Source organism: Entelurus aequoreus, linkage group LG04 (genome assembly GCF_033978785.1).
Source record: "Entelurus aequoreus isolate RoL-2023_Sb linkage group LG04, RoL_Eaeq_v1.1, whole genome shotgun sequence".
Classification (NCBI taxonomy): Eukaryota; Metazoa; Chordata; class Actinopteri; order Syngnathiformes; family Syngnathidae; genus Entelurus; species Entelurus aequoreus.
Genome location: NC_084734.1, coordinates 10,069,262 through 10,090,646, shown reverse-complemented (window position 1 = coordinate 10,090,646; position 21,385 = coordinate 10,069,262). Strand labels below are relative to the sequence as shown.

Here is a 21,385-nt window from a genome sequence, read left to right as displayed (position 1 = left end):
AGCTCTCTCTGGTGTTGTGGTTATGGCGGTCATAATTTGACAAGTACTTCAGTATCAGGGAGGTGTAGCGGATTTTACAGACGTCCGCGGTACAACTGTTAGTTTTCACGACGTTCCCATGCATAATACAAGTACAGTGAATACATAGATTGGACATTTTTCGGCTTTTACGTGTCATTTTGTATTGTAATAATTCCCGTTTAAAAAGGGGCGTTCCTGCCTCCGCTCCCTCCCCCAAAGCCACTTTAATCCCCGTTAATCTCCTGTGCTCCATAGAAAGTCTGCGGCCATGGAGACACACAGGGATCACTTCCCCTCACTTCGGCATCTCAATGGCACACACGTCGACATTTGTAGAGAACGAGATCACAAAATGTGGTAAGGCCCTTCATTTTTAGTGAAATGTGGGGATGGATTTGTACTGCTGTGAAATGATGTTTGCACTGTCTACAGCAGGGGTCTCCAAAGTGCGGCCCGCAGGTCATTTTTTAACGGCCCCACGGCACATTTTAAAAATTCGATTTAAAACAATTTTAAACACAAAAAGTGGTATAAAAGAGCAAACAGCTTAAATGTAAAAAGAAAATGTTGCAATGTTTACTCTAATAACACAAAGCTGCCATGCGGGCTGTTTCTTTCTTTAAAAACTAATAATGAATCAAAATCAATGTCATTATTAATTATTGACCTATTCAAGGCTCCAATTATGTCACATTAAATATTCCACTTTGTGATATTTTTTGGGGAAAATGTTGCATATGTTGTGTTTGCCATATAAAAAACGGAGCTGTTTTTTTTTTTAAAAGAGGGGTCTAAAACGAACAAACAAAAAACATAAACAACAATGAAACTTATAATTGACGGATAGATCTGAAGATGATCTCGAGATTATTGGGTTGAAAGTAAACAGTAAAAAAAATTGATAATATATTTTTTAACACTTTAATGAGTAGGACCCTTGTGGATCCCCAATAATTGTAGTGTGATTTGTTTTTAAGTGTCATTACTCAAAAATAATAATGAATCAATGGTGTTATGAGTTATTGACATTTTTAAGGCTCCAATTATATAATCTCAAATAGTCCACTTAAAAATTTTATTGGGTGAAAATATTGCATAATTTGTTTTTTCCATAAAAAACAGGGTTTCCTTTGACAAAAAGAGCATACAACTTAAATCTTTAAAAACGTTATTTTGACAGATAGACCTATAGTTGATCTAGAGATTTAAAACGTGAATAATAATAAAAATAACAATACTCAATAATGACACTGTGGAGGGGGGCGTGGCCTAAAGGCCTGTCGCGGAACGGGGTGTGCCAGGCCTGGCCTCGAAGACAGCGACAGGTGAGTAGATGGCCCAGGTGGGCCTTGTTATCTAATCACCTGTCGCCTTTATTAGCAGCAGCCGGAATGAGACACGTAGTTGGAGTTGGAGGTGCTGATGAGCGGACGCAGGGGGAAAATACATTTTGCTGGAAAGCAGAAGCCTATTGCTATTTATGAGAATAAAACAGTGTTGTATCCTGAATTACGGGCTCTCCTGGCAGTGTGTGGTGGTCCGAAGAACCCACTAGAGGGCAATTATTTTTTTTGGACCAAAACCATTTGGGATCAAGCCTGAGTGGAGGCCTAAATGTATATTTTTATACATATATTGTATTGGTTTTTAAAATAAAAAATATCAAAATGGCCCCCGCTTGCTTTGATTTTTCAGAGTGCGGCCCTCAGTGGAAAAAGTTTGGACACCCCTGGTCTACAGTGTTCAAGTCATAAGTATTACAAAATGACTTTCCCACTCAGAGGCAGCAAACATTTCTTGTGAGTAATGAAAGATCTTTACGTTGACATTGATATTTATTTTCAACAGAATGCTGCACCTGCAACAGCGCTTGCAGGAGTTAAAGTGCAGAGAGCGCATGGCCCACCATAACAACAACGAGCTGCTGCAGCAGTTTGACAAAGCTCAGGACACACTGAGAGAGATGATGACTGCCACTGCTGCCATGAAAACTGTGCGGGTAGGTTTTACACATAGACCCTTCACACTTAAAGGCCTACTGAAAGCCACTACTAGCGACCACGCAGTCTGATAGTTTATATATCAATGATGAAATCTTAACATTGCAACACATGCCAATACAGCCGGGTTAACTTATAAAATGACATTTTAAATTTCCCGGGAAATATCCTGCTGAGAACGTCTCGGTATGATGACGTTTGCGCGTGACGTCACGGATTGTAGCAGACATTTTGGAACAGCACGGTGGCCAGCTTAAGTCGTCTGTTTTCATCTCAAAATTCCACAGTATTCTGGACATCTGTGTTGGTGAATCTTTTGCAATTTGTTTAATGAACAATGGAGACAGCAAAGAAGAAAGCTGTAGGTGGGATCGGTGTATTGGCGGCTGGCTGCAGCAACACAACCAGGAGGACTTTGAGTTGGATAGCAGACGCGCTACCGTGAGTACAGCTTTGGCTTCCAAACATTTGATCGCTTGCCCGTACGTGCGTGCCGCTATGTGCATGTCACGTACGTAACTTTGGGGAAATATATGTGCTGTATGAACTTTACGAAAGCCACAACGCCGTCCGCCGCCACGCCGCTGTCCTCACCGGTGTCTGGGTTGACACCGGTGAGGACAGCGACCGCACTGATAATCGTGGTGAAGTCGTCCGTCACGCCGTCGATCCCTGGAACGCAGGTGAGCACGGGTGGTGATGAGCAGATGAGGGCTGGCGTAGGTGGAGAGCTAATGTTTTTAGCATAGCCCTGTCGAGGTGCCGTAGCTAAGTTAGCTTAAATGGCGTCGTTAGCAACAGCATTGCTAGGCTTCGCCAGGCGGGACAGCATTAACCGTGTGGTTACAGGTCCAGGGTTTGGTTCGGTGTCTCCTGATAGTAGAAGTAATAGTAGTATTGTTGATCTTCTGTTTATCCTTCCAGTCAGGGGCTTATTTCTTCTGTTTCTATCTGGAGTTAAGCACAATGCTATCACGTTAGCTCCGTAGCTAAAGCGTTTCGCCGATGTATTGTCGTGGAGATAAAAGTCACTGTGAATGTCCATTTCGCGTTCTCGACTCTCATTTTCAAGAGGATATAGTATCCGAGGTGGTTTAAAATACAAATCCGTGATCCACAATAGAAAAAGGAGAGAGTGTGGAATCCAATGAGCCAGCTTGTACCTAAGTTACGGTCAGAGCGAAAAAAGATATGTCTTGCACTGCGTTCTAGTCCGTCACTCTAACGTTCCTCATCCACGAATCTTTCATCCTCGCTCAAATTAATGGGGTAATCGTCGCTTTCTCGGTCCGAATCGCTCTCATTGAAAACAATGTGCAGATGTGAGGAGCTCTTCAACCTGTGACGTCACGCTACTTCCGGTACAGGCAAGGCTTTTTTTATCAGCGACCAAAAGTTGTGAACTTTATCGTCGATGTTCTCTACTAAATCCTTTCAGCAAAAATATGGCAATATCGCGAAATGATCAAGTATGACACATCGAATGGATCTGCTATCCCCGTTTAAATAAAAAAAAATCATTTCAGTAGGCCTTTAACGCACAACTTTGATGCTGACCTAACAGTTGGATGCTGCAGATGGAGTACGAGCATCACTTGGAGGCCAGTGCTCCTTGTTGGCAGCAACAGACGAAGGAGGACACACAAGGTCATCACACCATGGCCCAACAGAAGCATCTTCTCGCTGAGTCAGCACACCGTCCCGTACTCCCTCCATTTCTTCAACATGTCATTGCCCCTGTGTCACACCCCCAGTGCGCAACAAGATGGGCCTCTAATCAAGATGACGGCCCCTGGTCCTCAGTAGGGATGCCCTCAGGCTCTGATGGTCATCTGTGCATGGAGGACTCCCCAGCACACCATGCTGAAACATGCAGCTCCAGCGGTCCTTCATGCCAGGAGCTGGATGTTCCCCCAGGTAGGAATAGTAAACACCCAAGCGCTCGCCTTTGTTTGTGTAATATCTATTTGTTCCACAGCACGTTTAGCCAGTGAGCAGGCAGAACATGTCGGCAGCAGCACAGGATCAACAGAACATGTCGGCAGCAGCAGCACAGGATCAACAGAACATGTCGGCAGCAGCACAGGATCAACAGAACATGTCGGCAGCAGCACAGGATCAACAGAACATGTCGGCAGCAGCACAGGATCAACAGAACATGTCGGCAGCAGCAGCACAGGATCGAGACGAGCGAGGACAAAGAAGAAAGGAAGCACCTTTGCAGAGAACAGATGCAACTCTCAGGGGTAAGCCTTCATTTTGAGGACTTGCCCCCATATGTCCTATCTTTTTAACACCCCCTTTTCTTCATGGTGATTAAACAACTACTGTGAGTCATTCACATGCCATAAATGCTGGAATTAACGCCTCAATCAAGAGTATTCTATAGTCACCAGGTTGAATGCTAAATAACCATGCAGTGTCTCTAATTAGTGCAGGATCTTGTGAATTAGGCCACCTCCCAATCAACGTTCCCTCTAAGGTGCGCGCCTGTGCAACTGCGCACTGCTCAAGCGTCCTCTGCGCACGGCAAATCTACGCCACGCACAAAATCAAATAAAAAAATAAGCGCATAACAATTTTCGACACACGGACACGACAGAGAAAACCGTTTTCGTCATCATTGTTCAAATATTGTAACGTCTGTCGAGACGCTTTGAGGACATGAATTCCATCCATCACTTTACTGAGCAAAACTCTTTATTGTCGGCCATAAACACATCACCAAAACATTAGTAAAAAAAATGATATCTAGCAAAAGTGGTCATTTTCTGCCGTACAAACCAGACCAAAAGCAACTTTGTTATATCAACAGCAGCCGCTCGCTCTTTCTCCCTTGCGCCAACACATGCACATATGGCACTTAGCCAGTGATGCGTTTACAGCCTCACAAAAAGTGGGACAACTCCAACACCAGACATAAAGTGTCATTCCAGGTCGTTACACTATGATTTACCAATCAAATGTGTGCTTATTATAGTCTCATTTATTAGGAATAGGGATGTCCGATAATGGCTTTTTGCCAATATCCGATATTGTCCAACTCTTTAATTACCGATACCGATATCAACCGATACAGATATAAACCGATACTTATATATACAGTCGTGGAATTAACACATTATTATGCCTAATTTGGACAACCAGGTATGGTGAAGATAAGGTCCTTTTTAAAAAATAAAAAATAAAATAAAATAAATAAATTAAAAACATTTCTGTAATAAAAAAGAAAGTAAAACAATATAAAAACATCCATCCATCCATCTTCTTCCGCTTATCCGAGGTCGGGTCGCGGGGGCAGCAGCCTAAGCAGGGAAACCCAGACTTCCCTCTCCCCAGCCACTTCGTCCAGCTCTTCCCGGGGGATCCCGAGGTGTTCCCAGGCCAGCCGGGAGACATAGTCTTCCCAACGTGTCCTGGGTCTTCCCTGTGGCCTCTTACCGGTCTGACGTGCCCTAAACACCTCCCTAGGGAGGCGTTCGGGTGGCATCCTGACCAGATGCCCGAACCACCTCAACTGGCTCCTCTCCATGTGGAGGAGCAGCGGCTTTACTTTGAGCTCCCCCCGGATGGCAGAGCTTCTCACCCTATCTCTAAGGGAAACTCATTTCGGCCGCTTGTACCCGTGATCTTGTCCTTTCGGTCATAACCCAAAGCTCATGACCATAGGTGAGGATGGGAACGTAGATCGACCGGTAAATTGAGAGCTTTGCCTTCCGGCTCAGCTCCTTCTTCACCACAACGGATCGATACAGCGTCTGCATTACTGAAGACGCCGCACCGATCCGCCTGTCGATCTCACGATCCACTCTTCCCTCACTCGTGAACAAGACTCCAAGGTACTTGAACTCCTCCACTTGGGGCAGGGTCTCCTCCCCAACCCGGAGATGGCACTCCACAAAAACAGTTACATAGAAACTAGTAATTAATGAAAATGAGTAAAATTAACTGTTAAAGGGTAGTACTATTAGTGGACCAGCAGCACGCACAATCATGTGTGCTTACGGACTGTATCCCTTGCAGACTGTATTGATATATATTGATATATAATGTAGGAACCAGAATATTAACAACAGAAAGAAACAATCCTTTTGTGTGAATGAGTGTGAATGGGGGAGGGAGGTTTTTTGGGTTGGTGCACTAATTGTAAGTGTATCTTGTGTTTTTTATGTTGATTTAATAAAAAAATAAAAATAAAAAAGACCGATACCGATAATAAAAAAACCGATTGATTTAATAAAAAAAACAAAAAACAAAACAAAAATACAGATAATAAAAAAAACGATACCGATAATTTCCGATATTACATTTTAAAGCATTTATCGGCCGATAATCTCTAATTAGGAATCTTCATTTATAAATATTAATCATGAAATGCTGTTAGTATATTAAATAAATACTAATAAAAATATATTTTTTACAAACAGGAAGTTGCAGGAATGTACACATGATCCCCTGTTTACATCTCATTGTGCAACATGTGAATGTTTTAATGGGAACTAAATGCAATGTCTGAAAGGGGTACAAACTATTTCCAAAGCAGGACCTCCACCCAGACAAACAATACAAGTACACAGTTTATGAAAAACAATATTTGTTGTTATTGTCATTGTAAGTGGGCCTAAACACTTATATTAGAAATGGAAATGACTGCTGTCATTTGATTACAATAATAAGAGAATGTTGTCTGTCTATCTGTGTTGGCCCTGCGATGAGGTGGGGACTTGTCCAGGGTGTACCCCGCCTTCCGCCCGAATGCAGCTGAGATAGGCTCCAGCACCCCCCGCGACCCCCAAAAGAGACAAGCGGTAGAAAATAAATGGATGGATGGAGATGTAACTTGTTATTTAGTCAGGTTTGGGACAGGTGTGCTGCTGGTGTAGCCACAGTGTGCACGTCTGATGTTGCTCACATGGGCTCCACTCAATGCTCACACACATGAAAAAATAGAGGGAACATTGCTCCTGATGTAGTTTGCAGTAAGTCTAGGCTGCATTTGAAGCATGACTCAGCAGCGGGATCCACCTGTGCACCCTGGTGTTCACAATGACCTCAGCAGTATTCACCATTACAACATTGGTTCTGTTGCTGCTTTCATAAATGACCATGTGGTCAAAGAGAGCGGTTTTCTTTCCCGCTTTCTCATGCAATCCGAATGCTGGGAGAATAAGTAGTTAAATATACAGTAGGACTCCAACTTGGTTCTGCCACAGAGCTCGAAACCCAAAACGCTCGTCTGATATCAACGTCTCCAATTGATATCAATTTATTGGTGTTGCCCCCAAAAATCAAACACAATTTTAACATAATGTGCCTTTACAAAAGAAAAATTAAGTTTTAGATAAGAAATGTTGTACAACTAACTACAGTAGAAGAATAATGTACAATATGGATAATGGACTTTTACAGCATTTCCTTCCTGCTGCCTATCTGTCAAGCACACCATCAGCAGCTTTTCCACACTTTTATGGATAAACTTCTGCCAATTAGATATTATTTCAACATCCTTGACTCCAGCTTCAGCACGGCACAGACGAGCAATTGCTGCGCCAAGTTGGCGACAAGCTTTGTCATGTTTTTGATGAGTTCTTTCTTTAATTCAACAAACACCAACCACTGCTTCTCAGCACGGTCCTTCCCAGGCTTGTAAACACACAGTTATGTAACATAATGCTATGGAGTAATGGCAGATGTTTTGCTTTACTGGAGCATTTGCTACGCTAGCTAATGCTTGTAACTCCAATGTTTGCTGGCAGCTTAAAGCAAAAACAATTAGCCGAGAGACAGCTCTTATTTTTGAACACTCTTAAGTTGACGTACCACTCTACTCCCTTTTTAAATGATGGAAAGGACAGCCTCTCTCTAATTCAGGAGTTCTTAACCTTGTTGGAGGTACTGAACCTCACCAGTTTCATATGCGCATTCACCAAACCCTTCTTTAGTGAAAAAAATAAATAAAACATTCTTAATTTATAAATATTAATCATGAAATGATTAATATTATATTAAAGAAATACTAATAAAGATACATGTTGCAAACAGAAAGTTACAGGAATGTACACATGATCCCGTGTTTACATCTCATTGTGCAACATGTGAATGTTTTAGTGCGGACTAAATGTGATATCGGAAAGGGGTAAAAATTATTTCCAAAGCAGGACCCCCACCCAGACATACAATACTAGTACACAGCTCATGAAAAACTATATTTTTTTTTCGGAAAGGGGTAAAAATTATTTCCAAAGCAGGACCCCCACCCAGACATACAATACTAGTACACAGCTCATGAAAAACTATATTTTTTGTTATTGTCATTGTAAGTGGGCCAAAACACTTATATTAGAAAATAATACCATTCAAATGACTGCTGTCATTTGATTATAATAATAAAACATCCATCCATTTTCAACCGCTTGTCCCTTTTGGGGTCATTAACTTGGTATTTAGTCAGGTTTGGGACAGGTGTGCTGCTGGTGTGGCCACAGTGTGCACATCTAAGTTAAAGTAGCAATGATTGTCACACACACAAGGTGTGGTGAAATTTGTCCTCTGCATTTGACCCACCCCCTTGTTCACCCCCTGGGAGGTGAGGGGAGCAGTGGGCAGCAGCGGTGGCCGCGCCCGGTAATCATTTTTGGTGATTTAACCCCCAATTCCAACCCTTGATGCTGAGTGCCAAGCAGGGAGGTAATGGGTCCCATTTTTACAGTCTTTGGTAAGCATACTTGCCAACCTTGAGACCTCCAATATCGGGAGGTGGGGGGTAGGGGGTTGGGGGCGTGGTTATTTACAGCTAGAATTCACCAACTCGAGTATTTCATATATATATCCATCCATCCATTTTCTACCGCTTATTCCCTTTTGGGGTCGCGGGGGGTGCTGGAGCCTAGCTCAGCTACAATCGGGCGGAAGGCGGGGTACACCCTGGACAAGTCGCCACCTCATCGCAGGGCCAACACAGATAGACAGACAACATTCACACATTAGGGCCAATTTAGTGTTGCCAATCAACTTATCCCCAGGTGCATGTCTTTGGAGGTGGGAGGAAGCCGGAGTACCCGGAGGGAACCCACGCAGTCACGGGGAGAACATGCAAACTCCACACAGAAAGATCCCGAGCCCGGGATTGAACCCAAGACTACTCAGGACCTTCGTATTGTGAGGCAGACGCACTAACCCCTCTGCCACCGTGCTGCCCTCATATATATATATATATATATATATATATATGTATATATATATATGTATATATATATATATATATATATATATATGAAATACTTGACTTTCAGTGAATTCTAACTATATATATATATATATATATATATATATATATATATATATATATATATATATATATATATATATATATATATATATATATATATTTATTTATTTTATTTTATTTACATAGAAAGAAAAAAAAACCCTTGAATTTCAGTGTTCCGTTGGCTATCCATTAGATGGCAGTATTGTCCTGTTTAACTTCTCCGTTCATTGGGCAGGCAAGCTGTTTATATTGTGGGAAAGCGGACGTGAGAACAGGCTGTCTCCACTCAGTCTCAGGTCCGCATTGAGCTGGAGGGGGCGTGGCCTCCAGCTCCGGCTGAATACCGGGAGTTTGTCGGGAGAAAAACTCTGCCGGGAGGTTGTCGGGAGAGGCGCTGAATACCGGGATTCTCCCGCTAAAAACGAGAGGGTTGGCAAGTATGTTGGTAAGACTCAGCTGGGGTTTGAACTCACAACCTACCGATCTCAGGGCGGACACTCTAACCACTAGGCCACTGAGTAGGTCCACGCATATGGAAAATTAGAGGGAACATTGTTTGGGGGAGGGGGGCATCCTCCGCGGCGGAGGCTCCGCCGAACCCCAGAGGCCGACTCACCGAACCCCTAGGGTTCGATCGAACCCAGGTTAAGAACCACTGCTCTAATTAATACCTTTCCCTATTTGCTAGCCCTAGCTGTAATTACAGCATCTACAATATTTTCATAGGTTCTACTTGTTTCAGATCATCCAGGAGGTCCTCAGCTGCAGTGTCTGGAGGTCAATCTTCATCAGTCAAAGGCAGCACCGGGACAATCAGAAGGAATGCGCTTGGATCTCCAAAGATGAAGAACAAGAGAAATGACCAAGAGAGTCCGACAAGTTCTTCTCTCAGTAAATCTCCAGGTGAGGATGCAGGGAGTGCGAGTCCTTTCAACCAATCACAAAGCACGAGAGAGCATTCAGAGTGGGGCAGTGGAAGCAACAAGGCTGTGGAAAGCAAGGACCACGAAGAAGAACTGGACAGAGAAGAGGACAGTGGTGAGGATGAAGAGCTGGATGAAGAGACGTCACAAGGGGATGAGAGCGAGGAGGATGGTGATGACCTTTCAGACAAGGTCAACAAGAAGGATTCAGTTTCTTCGCAGGAAGAGGAGGAGCAGAGTGAGGACAATGTAGAAGAGACTGATGAAGAGGAGGAGCAGAGGGAGGACAATGTAGAAGAGACTGATGAAGAGGAGGAGCAGAGGAAGGACAATGTAGACGAGACTGATGAAGAGGAGGAGCAGAGGGAGGACAATGTAGACGAGACCGATGAAGAGGAGGAGCAGAGGGAGGACAATGTAGACGAGACTGATGAAGAGGAGGAGCAGAGGGAGGACAATGTAGACGAGACTGATGAAGAGCAAACAAGTGAGGAGGAGAGCGACTCAGATGACAGCATCATCGCACCTTTGCAGAAAAGGTAAGACAATGGCTGTCCTCTCACCTTCAAGGAGTCAACACAGGATCTTCTTTCAGAGCTGAGATCCCCCAGGAGGCGTCTGATGGCAGGGAGGAGAGCACAAGGAGGTCTGATGGCAGGGAGGAGAGCACAAGGAGGTCTGATGGCAGGGAGGAGAGCACAAGGAGGTCTGATGAAGACTCCACTGACGTCTTTGACGACAACATAGAAAACCTCCTTGCTCCTCAGACAAAGAAAATAGAGTAAGTCATTTTGTTCATTCTGTGTCTTCTATACTAACTCACTTTTTGTCTCCAGAGAAAAGGACGTGAAAGCAGAAGAGGAACACAAAGGTATTACAGAAACAAATATATTTATTTTTGTTGTTGATTCATATTTTCTTTATCTTCCAGCAACTTGCAATGTGAAAATTTCCCCAGCAGAAACACACCAGCCAAGCCACTCTGATGACTTTGACCATTTTTATGACTGACCAACCTTCTAGTAGAAGCAGAAGAGATGATGACATTAGAAGCAGTGGTCAAGGTCATGTCCAGCAAGAGATGATGACATTAGAAGCAGTGGTCAAGGTCATGTCCAGCAAGAGATGATGACATTAGAAGCAGTGGTCAAGGTCATGTCCAGCAAGAGATGATGACATTAGAAGCAGTGGTCAAGGTCATGTCCAGCAAGAGATGATGACATTAGACTTGTCTCTGCTCTGTCTGCGTCACGGCGGTGTTCGGCCTTGGCCGTCAGCAGGCAGAGTCTGGACACAACACTGATAAAGACAACTGGCAATCTTTTGGATTGCCAGCTTGCACATATACAAAAATACCACTTCGGCACAATTGACGATAATTTCTATCAACGGCCCTTAAAGGCCTACTGAAATGAATTTTTTTTATTTAAACGGGGATAGCAGATCCATACTATGTGTCATACTTGATCATTTCGCGATATTGACATATTTTTGCTAAAAGGATTTAGTATAGAACATCGACGATAAAGTTCGCAACTTTTGGTCTCTGATAAAAAAAAAAGCCTTGCCCCTACCGGAAGTAGCGTGACGTAGTCAGTTGTTCACCTTCTCATATTTTCCCATTGTTTTCAATGCAGCTAGAGCGATTCGGACCGAGAAAGCGACGATTACCCCATTAATTTGAGCGAGGATGAAAGATTCGTGGATGAGGAACGTTAGAGTGACGGACTAGAATGCAGTGAAAGACGTATCTTTTTTCGCTCTGACCGTAACTTAGGTACAAGCTGGCTCATTGGATTCCACACTCTCTCCTTTTTCTATTGTGGATCACGGATTTGTATTTTATACCACCTCGGATACTATATCCTCTTGAAAATGAGAGTCGAGAACGCGAAATTGACATTCACAGTGACTTTTATCTCCACGACAATACATCGACAAAGCTTTTTAGCTACTGAGCTAATGTGATAGCATCTGGCTCAAATGCAGATAGAAACAAAATAAATAAATCCCTGACCGAAAGGATAGGCAGAAGATCAACAATACTATTAAACCATGTACATGTAACTACACGGTTAATAATTCTCAGCCTGGCAAAGCTTAAAGGCCTACTGAAATGAATTTTTTTTATTTAAACGGGGATAGCAGATCTATTCTATGTGTCATACTTGATCATTTCGCGATATTGCCATATTTTTGCTGAAAGGATTTAGTATAGAACAACGACGATAAAGATTGCAACTTTTGGTATCTGATAAAAAAAAGGCTTGCCCCTACCGGAAGTAGCGTGACGTAGTCAGTTGAACATATACGCAAAGTTCCCTATTGTTTACAATGATGGCCGCATGAAGTGAGAGAGATTCGGACCGAGAAAGCGACAATTTCCCCATTAATTTGAGCGAGGATGAAAGATTTGTGGATGAGTAAAGTGCAAGTGAAGGACTAGTGGGGAGTTGAAGCTATTCAGATAGGGAAGATGCTGTAAGAGCCGGGGGTGACCTGATATTCAGCTGGGAATGACTACAACAGTAAATAAACACAAGACATATATATACTCTATTAGCCACAACACAACCAGGCTTATATTTAATATGCCACAAATTAATCCTGCATAAAAACACCTGCGTGTTTGTTATGCTAGCTCCTAGCTCCTCTGCTAGCTCCTAGCTCCATAGAACACGCCAATACAATTCAAACACCTGATCAACACACACCATCACTCAGCCCAAAAGACCGTTTCCTTAACCCAAGGTTCATAAAGCTTATATATTTTTAAAAAGTTACGTACGTGACGCGCACATACGGTCAAGTTATCGAATGTTTAGCAGCCAAGGCTGCATACTCACGGTACCTGATATTCAGCTGGGAATGACTACAACAGTAAATAAACACAAGACATATATATACTCTATTAGCCACAACACAACCAGGCTTATATTTAATATGCCACAAATTAATCCTGCATAATAACACCTGCGTGTTTGTTATGCTAGCTCCTAGCTCCTCTGCTAGCTCCTAGCTCCATAGAACACGCCAATACAATTCAAACACCTGATCAACACACACAATCACTCAGCCCAAAAGACCGTTCACCTAACCCAAGGTTCATAAAGCTTATATATTTTTAAAAAGTTACGTACGTGACGCGCACGTAGGTACGGTATGTGTTATGCTAGCTCCTCTGCTAGCTCCTAGCTCCATAGAACACGCCAATACAATTCAAACACATGATCAACACACACAATCACTCAGCCCAAAAGACCGTTCACCTAATCCAAGGTTCATAAAGCTTATATATTTTTAAAAAGTTACGTACGTGACGCGCACGTAGGTACGGTACGTGTTATGCTAGCTCCTCTGCTAGCTCCTAGCTCCATAGAACACGCCAATACAATTCAAACACATGATCAACACACACAATCACTCAGCCCAAAAGACCGTTCACCTAACCCAAGGTTCATAAAGCTTATATATTTTAAAAAAGTTACGTACATACGCAAAAAAAAGCCAAAGCTGCATACTCACAGTAGCACGTCTGCGTCTTTGTCATCCAAATCAAAGTAATCCTGGTAAGAGTCTGTGTTGTCCCAGTTCTCTACAGGCGTCTGTGTATCCAAATCAAAAGTCCTCCTGGTTAGAGTCTCTGTTATCCGAGTTCTTCCATCTTGACTGCATCTTTCGGGAATGTAAACAAAGAAGCGCCGGCTGTGTACTGTTGTGGCTGACTACGTTCGAAAAATACGTCCATTTCGCACCGACAACTTTCTTCTTTGCTTGCTTGGCTTCCTTCTCCATAATGCAATGAACATGATTGAAACAGATTCACGAACACAGATGTCCAGAATACTGTGGAATTATGAAATGAAAACAGAGCTTTTTCGTATCGACTTCAATGTGGAAGGCATACCCGTGTTCGCCGGGCCACGTCACGCGCATACGTCATCCTCAGAGGCGTTTCGAACCGGAAGTTTAGCGGCAAATTTAAAATGTCACTTTATAAGTTAACCCGGCCGTATTGGCATGTGTTATAATGTTAAGATTTCATCATTGATATATAAACTATCAGACTGCGTGGTCGGTAGTAGTGGCTTTCAGTAGGCCTTTAACAATGCTGTTGCTAACGACGCTGAAGCTAACTTAGCAACCGGACCTCACAGAGCTATGATAAAAACATTAGCGCTCCACCTACGCCAGCCAGCCCTCATCTGCTCATCAACACCCGTGCTCACCTGCGTTCCAGCGATCGACGGCGCGACGAAGGACTTCACCCGATCACAGATGCGGTTGGCGGCTAGCATCGGCTAGAGCGTCTGCTATCCAAGTAAGTCCTCTTGTTGTGTTGCTACAGCCAGCCGCTAATACACCGATCCCACCTACAACTTTCTTCTTTGCAATCTCCATTGTTCATTAAACAAATTGCAAAAGATTCACCAACACAGATGTCCAGAATACCGTGGAATTATGAAATGAAAACAGAGCTTTTTGTATTGGCCTCAATGGGTGAGCCATACCTCTGTTCTACTGGCTACGTCACGCGCATACGTCATATCCAAAGGAGTTTTTCAACCGGAAGTTTAACGGGAAATTTAAATTTGCACTTTATAAGTTAACCCGGCCGTATTGGCATGTGTTGCAATGTTAAGATTTCATCATTGATGTATAAACTATCAGACTGCGTGGTCGGTAGTAGTGGGTTTCAGTAGGCTTTTAAGCATAAAGTTATGATGATAATATACATAATTATTCTAACATTTCCCTCCTGTTTATCACATAACTTCCCCAGAATCTTCTTATCCCCAATATCTTCTTCTTGCGATTTTCAGTTAATAGTTCATTTCTTTAGGGCCAAGTTATGTTTACACTCAGAGTTCAACGTCATCATATTTTTTTATTATATATATAGTAGGGCTGTGAATCTTTGGGTGTCCCACGATTCGATTCAATATCGATTCTTGGGGTCACGATTAGATTCAAAATCGATTTTTTTTTTCAATTCAACACGATTCTCGATTCAAAAACGATTTTTCCCCGATTCAAAAGGATTCTCTATTCATTCAATACATAAGATTTCAGCAGGATCTACCCCAGTCTGCTGACATGCAAGCAGAGTAGTAGATTTTTGTAAAAAGCTTTTATAATTGTAAAGGACAATGTTTTATCAACTGATTGTAATAATGTAAATTTGTTTTAACTATTAAATGAACCAAAAATATGACTTATTTTATCTTTGTGAAAATATTGGACACAGTGTGTGGTCAAGCTTATGAGATGCGATGCAAGTGTAAGCCACTGTGACACTATTGTTCATTTATTTTTATTTGTATAAATGTCTAATGATAATGTCAATTGTGTATTGTTTTGTTGGATTGATTAATTAAAAAAAGAAAAAAAAAGAATCGATTCTGAATCGCACAACACGAGAATCGCAATTCGAATCGATTTTTTCCCACACCCCTAATATATAGTCACCAGGGTCTGATTCCTGCCTGGACCAAGGTGACGGTGGTCCGCCAGAAGGTGCATCTGAACAGTTCTATCATCTGCTGGGCTAATCGCTGTGGTGATCAGACGGTTAAGCAAAGAACACAGACAGGGAATACAACAACATCCACACAACGTTAGTATTGCTGCAAACACAGCCATAGATATGATATAGATTGATGATGCCAAGGACTTGTATTTGCCGAGCACATCCAACCATCCATCCCACATAGATGAGTGCTCTTCCATTTTACCGTTGAGGGTGCGAAGGCCTTCCAGTGCTCTGGTCAGGCTATCTTCTGCATCAGTGTAGTTTGGTAGGAAGTGCAACACTGTACACCCAATATTGCGCACACATCTCCTTTTTCCGCTAACATGTCCGGCGCCATACGGTTTTGAAAGGCCATAAGGGAGGTTGCGGCGAGTTCATCAGCGACGACTTCAAGTCCGGCCTGTGTAATTTTGTAATTTCTGTACCTTGTAGTGGACGTAGTTTATTCTGTCAACATTCTTGTTAATCGTACACCACCAGCAGACGGATGATTCGAATCCAGCTGCAACTTGATTTACCAATTTGTACTCGTCAGGTACACCTCTGGGGACACCTATTGTATCGATATAAGTTGGATCTCCAACACTTTGCCAGTTTTCATCATGTGTAGTTCTTTTCCAATGTTCGGGTATCAAACTGTTCAGGCGTGTTAACAATTTTTGTACAAATATTGATACATTTACTATGTGTAAGCAGTTGTCTGACGATAAGTTTCCTAACTGTTGTCCAGAGCCTAGCATGTTAATGCAGGTGTAATTAGCTTTTGTCACATGTTTATCAAATATTGGTTTCTGCTTTTTCTTTGGTTACAGGGTAGATTTTGTCCCATGTAGTGCAATTCCATTCAGGAGTTGTTTTGCTGATTACTTCAATTCAACTTTTTTGTTATGAGTAACCAATTAACAGCCAAAGGAGGAACCAATTATTACACACCAGTTGTTACTTTCAACATTTCTCCACATCATCAAATGGTACGCTTACAACTGTGACTCCAGCGCGTTTAGTAAAGGTGTTCACTCTGGGTTGTTCGGTGTTGCGCATGGTTTGATTTATGCAAACAATCACCGGGAAATATGGGTCTAGTCCACTTGACCATGCCCATAATTGGAAACCCCATCTGGATGTGTTGAACAGTGTGGCATTGGGTGGTCTATTTTGTCCATCAGGGAGTGATATGATTAACACGAGATTTGGGCCTTGATGTTTCAGGGTTATTTGACTTTTAAAGAATTTAGCTTCTTCACTATCTCCCGGGGCCAGTAATTCATTCATTCATTATCAACAGACAATTAAACCTTAGCAACTAAACACATATTTACACACCTATGCTTGAGAAGGAACAGGATGAAGAAAATCTTATATTTCCTGCCCCCTTCAACATAATAAGTAGTCTTACTTAATGGATAGCCCATATTCACAAGCATACAAACTAAACAAATACATCCAAATATAACAAAAATATAATATAAACCTCACGGGATGATACAAAACAAATACAAAACCAGACACAAAATAAGTAGAATAATAAATATAATATAATATATGTAATGACCAGAGTGTCCCATTTCCCCCGTATTGGATAGCCTGTGAGGTACCACCAGTAATTTGGCTAGTCTGTTCCCGTGGTGGGAATCCTTTTAAGTTTCTTACAGGAAGTAGTGTTGTAGAGGTGGTATTGGGAGCTACCGTAAACATCAGTGATTCATTTTAAGCCCACAAGACTATCCATTGGACACAGGTTGTTGTATTTGGACCTGGGTTTAGGATCAGATCTATCGAACAGACTGCATAGTCCGTTGTTCTTGCCTTAGCATTTCCTGTTTGTCGTTTAATGCGGCTGTACTTGTAATGTTCATGTATATTTTTACTAAATCTATACACTACCGTTCAAAAGTTTGGGGTCACCCAAACAATTTTGTGGAATAGCCTTCATTTCTAAGAACACGAATAGATTGTCGAGTTACAGATGAAAGTTCTCTTTCTCTGGCCATTTTGAGCGTTTAATTGACCCCACAAATGTGATGCTCCAGAAACTCAGTCTGCTCAAAGGAAGGTCAGTTTTGTAGCTTCTGTAACGAGCTAAACTGTTTTCAGATGTGTAAACATGATTGCACAAGGGTTTTCTAATCATCAATTAGCCTTCTGAGCCAATGAGCAAACACATTGTACCATTAGAAGACTGGAGTGATAGTTGCTGGAAATGGGCCTCTATACACCTATGTAGATATTGCACCAAAAACCAGACATTTGCAGCTAGAATAGTCATTTACCACATTAGCAATGTATAGAGTGTATTTCTTTAAAGTTAAGACTAGTTTAAAGTTATCTTCATTGAAAAGTACAGTGCTTTTCCTTCAAAATTAAGGACATTTCAATGTGACCCCAAACTTTTGAACGGTAGTGTACATTGTGTCCATGGATGTTTTGTTCCTTCCATACATTTCTTTAGTCTGTTTTTGAATGTTACATTTTTCCTTTCCACTAGTCCTGCGCTTTGTGGATGATAAGCACAGTGGTTTTTGAGATCAATGTGGAATAATAATCGTATATTCTTGATTAATTGATTTGCAAAATGAGGTCCATTGTCACTGTATAGATTTTTCATCTACTTTTCCTTTAGGAAATATTTCTACCCACTTTGAAAATGCATCTACTATGACCAGACAATACTGTTTTTCTTCACTCCTATTTTGTTCAATAAAATCCATGCATAGATGTTGGAACGGGTGTTGTGGTTTGGGGAATTGGCCTCGCACAGGTCATGCATGCCCTACAAAAAATGTTTGGAATAAGAATAAAAGTAGGGTAGTAGGTAGTATAGTACTTCTTTATAAGATTCATATTCCCTCCTGTTGAGGCATGAGTACAACCATGGCTCAATACTGCTGCCCACTTATACAGACTTTTTGGTAAGATTAGTTTATTGTCTGGACATACATAGATGTCTTCTTTGTTCAACGTGGCTCCGTTTTGTTTTTATTTTTTTTTCCATTTATCTTTTTCTTTCGGAGTACTTTGTTGTTGCATGTCTTTTAGTACATCATTATTCATGTCACTAGATTGTAGTTTAAAAACTTGTATTTCTTCTTCTGCTGTTTGTTTTGCCCGCAAACGTGATATTGCGTCTATTCCGTTTGCACATTTCTATTTTAGCTGGTAACTGTACGCTTTTAATAATTATTTTAACAGTTCTCCATGTGTTACAAGTAGGGATGTCCGATAATGGCTTTTTGCCGATATCCGATATTCCGATATTGTCCAACTCTTTAATTACCGATACCGATATCAACCGATACCGATATCAACCGATATATACAGTCGTGGAATTAACACATTATTATGCCTAATTTGGACAACCAGGTATGGTGAAGATAAAGTACTTTTTAAAAAAAGTAGTAAAATAAGATAAATAAATTGAAAACATTTTCTTGAATAAAAAAGAAAGTACAACAATATAAAAACAGTTACATAGAAACTAGTAATGAATGAAAATTAGTAAAATTAACTGTTAAAGGTTAGTACTATTAGTGGACCAGCAGCACGCACAATCATGTGTGCTTACGGACTGTATCCCTTGCAGACTGTATTGATATATATTGATATATAATATAGGAACCAGAATATTGATAACAGAAAGAAACAACCCTTTTGTGTGAATGAGTGTAAATGGGGGAGGGAGGTTTTTTGGGTTGGTGCACTAATTGTAAGTGAATCTTGTGTTTTTTATGTTGATTTAATAAAAAAAATAAAATAAAAAAAAACGATACCGATAATAAAAAAACCGATACCGATAATTTCCGATATTACATTTTAACGCATATATCGGCCGATATTATCGGACATCTCTAGTTACAAGGTTTCCTGTTGACGTTATCATTCCTCTATTTTGCCAGTGTTGTGCAAATGTGTGTACTGTTGAGAATGCATATTGGCTATCTGTGTGTATTGTAACATTTTGATCTTTCATTAATTGACATGCTTTAGTGCTACTAGTTGTGCAGCTTGCATTGAGTCATTTGATGGTCATTTGATAGCTTTCAAAACTTCAGTTGCTGTAACAACCGCACATCCTATTCTATTTTTGTTTCACAGAATGCTGCTTTGTCTTCTAAATTCCACTCTACAGGTGTTGACATTTTTAGATCTTTTTCATACATCCATCCCATCCATTTTCTACCGCTTATTCCCTTTGGGGTCGCTGGAGTCTATCTCAACTACAATCGGGCGGAAGGCGGGGTACACCCTGGACAAGTCGCCACCTCATCGCAGGGCCAACACAGATAGACAGACAACATTCACATTCACACACTAGGGCCAATTTAGTGTTGCCAATCAACCTATCCCCAGGTGCATGTCTTTGGAGGTGGGAGGAAGCCGGAGTAGAACCCACGCAGTCACGGGGAGGACATGCAAACTCCACACAGAAAGATCTCGAGGTCGGGATTGAACTCACGACTACTCAGGACCTTCGTAATGTGAGGCAGACGCACTAACCCCTCTGCCACCGTGCTGCCCTTTTTCATACATTAATTTACTTAAAGGAGCTACTATTTCAGCGTAATTTGGTATCCAACTTCTACAGTAATTAGTTAATCCTAGAAATGACATCATTTACTTCTTTGTTTGTGGTTTTGGTGCTTGTAGTACTGCTGTTTTTCTGCTTCCCACAATAGTGCGGCCATCTCTGTTTAGAGAATGTCCTAGATATTTTACTTCTATTTTGCATAATTGGACTTCTGTTTTGCTTACTTTGTGTCCTTCACAATGTAGATGATTTAATAACGCTAATGTATCTTTTCTACAGGTTTCCTTACCCGGTGATGCTAATAATATGTCATCTACGTATATCAGGACTTTTGTCCTCCTCCTGGAGGGTCGAATTTGGACATGCTTGCATGCATTGCTTGTGAATAGATTGTCGGACTTTCCACATACCCTTGAGGTAGTCTTGTATAGGTGTATCTTTTCCCTTTATAAGTAAATGCAAACCAAAATTGACTTTCTTTAAGTATTGGTACCGAGAAGAATGCATTACTGATATCAATCACTGTGAAACGTGTCCAAATCCTGCATATGATGCTTAAAATTACAGCATTAATTGTCCTAATAAACGCTAAATCAATATTCCTAATTCAAATGTTATACGTATTACTTCATGTAATTTTAAGTAACATTTTAAACCCACTAAAGCAGTCTATAAGTGAATTAAACTATCATTTGTGTCTGTCAGTTACATTCGAGCATGCTGTCATGCCACACTTTTCACTTGTGCACTCTGACTTCCTGTCGTGTGTGATATTCTACAAAATAAAGGCATGCATTTATTCTCGTTCGTTTATTACTCGTACTATACTATCAAATGTATATAGCTAACTGACAGCTGTTGTGATTGCCATGCCTCCTTATATATTCTACGTTATGCCATTATCTTATCTTAGTTCAGCACCCAGATGTATGGTGTACTGCAGATGTCTAAAAAAAATTAAAATAATCCAACCTAAGAATGTTAGACTACACTTTAAAGTTAAACCGACTTTAAACTTACACGCAATGCATTCATTTTCAAACTTCCACTCCCAATGCGCCACACACACACACAGACACAGACACAGACACACACACACAACCTTGTGTGAGT

The 21,385-nt window shown here is 41.4% G+C and overlaps 1 protein-coding gene across 8 annotated transcripts; it reads left to right on the top strand.

Moving 5' to 3' along the window:
* The first annotated feature begins 270 nt into the window (after window positions 1-270).
* Window positions 271-21,280, top strand: LOC133648261 (protein starmaker-like). 8 transcript variants are annotated; one of them, XR_009825832.1, is made up of 8 exons: window positions 271-378; window positions 1,717-2,020; window positions 3,599-3,938; window positions 4,000-4,267; window positions 10,034-10,753; window positions 10,810-10,995; window positions 11,051-11,322; window positions 11,411-12,725. XR_009825832.1 is itself a non-coding variant. In XM_062044182.1 (8 exons), exons 2-8 carry the CDS (start codon window positions 1,871-1,873, stop codon window positions 20,566-20,568), a joined length of 1,716 nt encoding a protein of 571 aa, XP_061900166.1. In that variant the 5' UTR covers window positions 271-378; window positions 1,717-1,870; the 3' UTR covers window positions 20,569-21,280. The 8 variants fall into 8 exon arrangements, 7 of the variants coding, with proteins under 7 accessions (XP_061900166.1, XP_061900167.1, XP_061900161.1 ...); XM_062044182.1 differs by lacking the exon at window positions 11,411-12,725 and adding an exon at window positions 20,552-21,280 and having other exon boundaries at window positions 11,051-11,085; XM_062044183.1 differs by having other exon boundaries at window positions 1,717-1,820; window positions 1,889-2,020; window positions 3,586-3,938; window positions 11,051-12,725.
* Window positions 21,281-21,385: the final 105 nt, after the last annotated feature.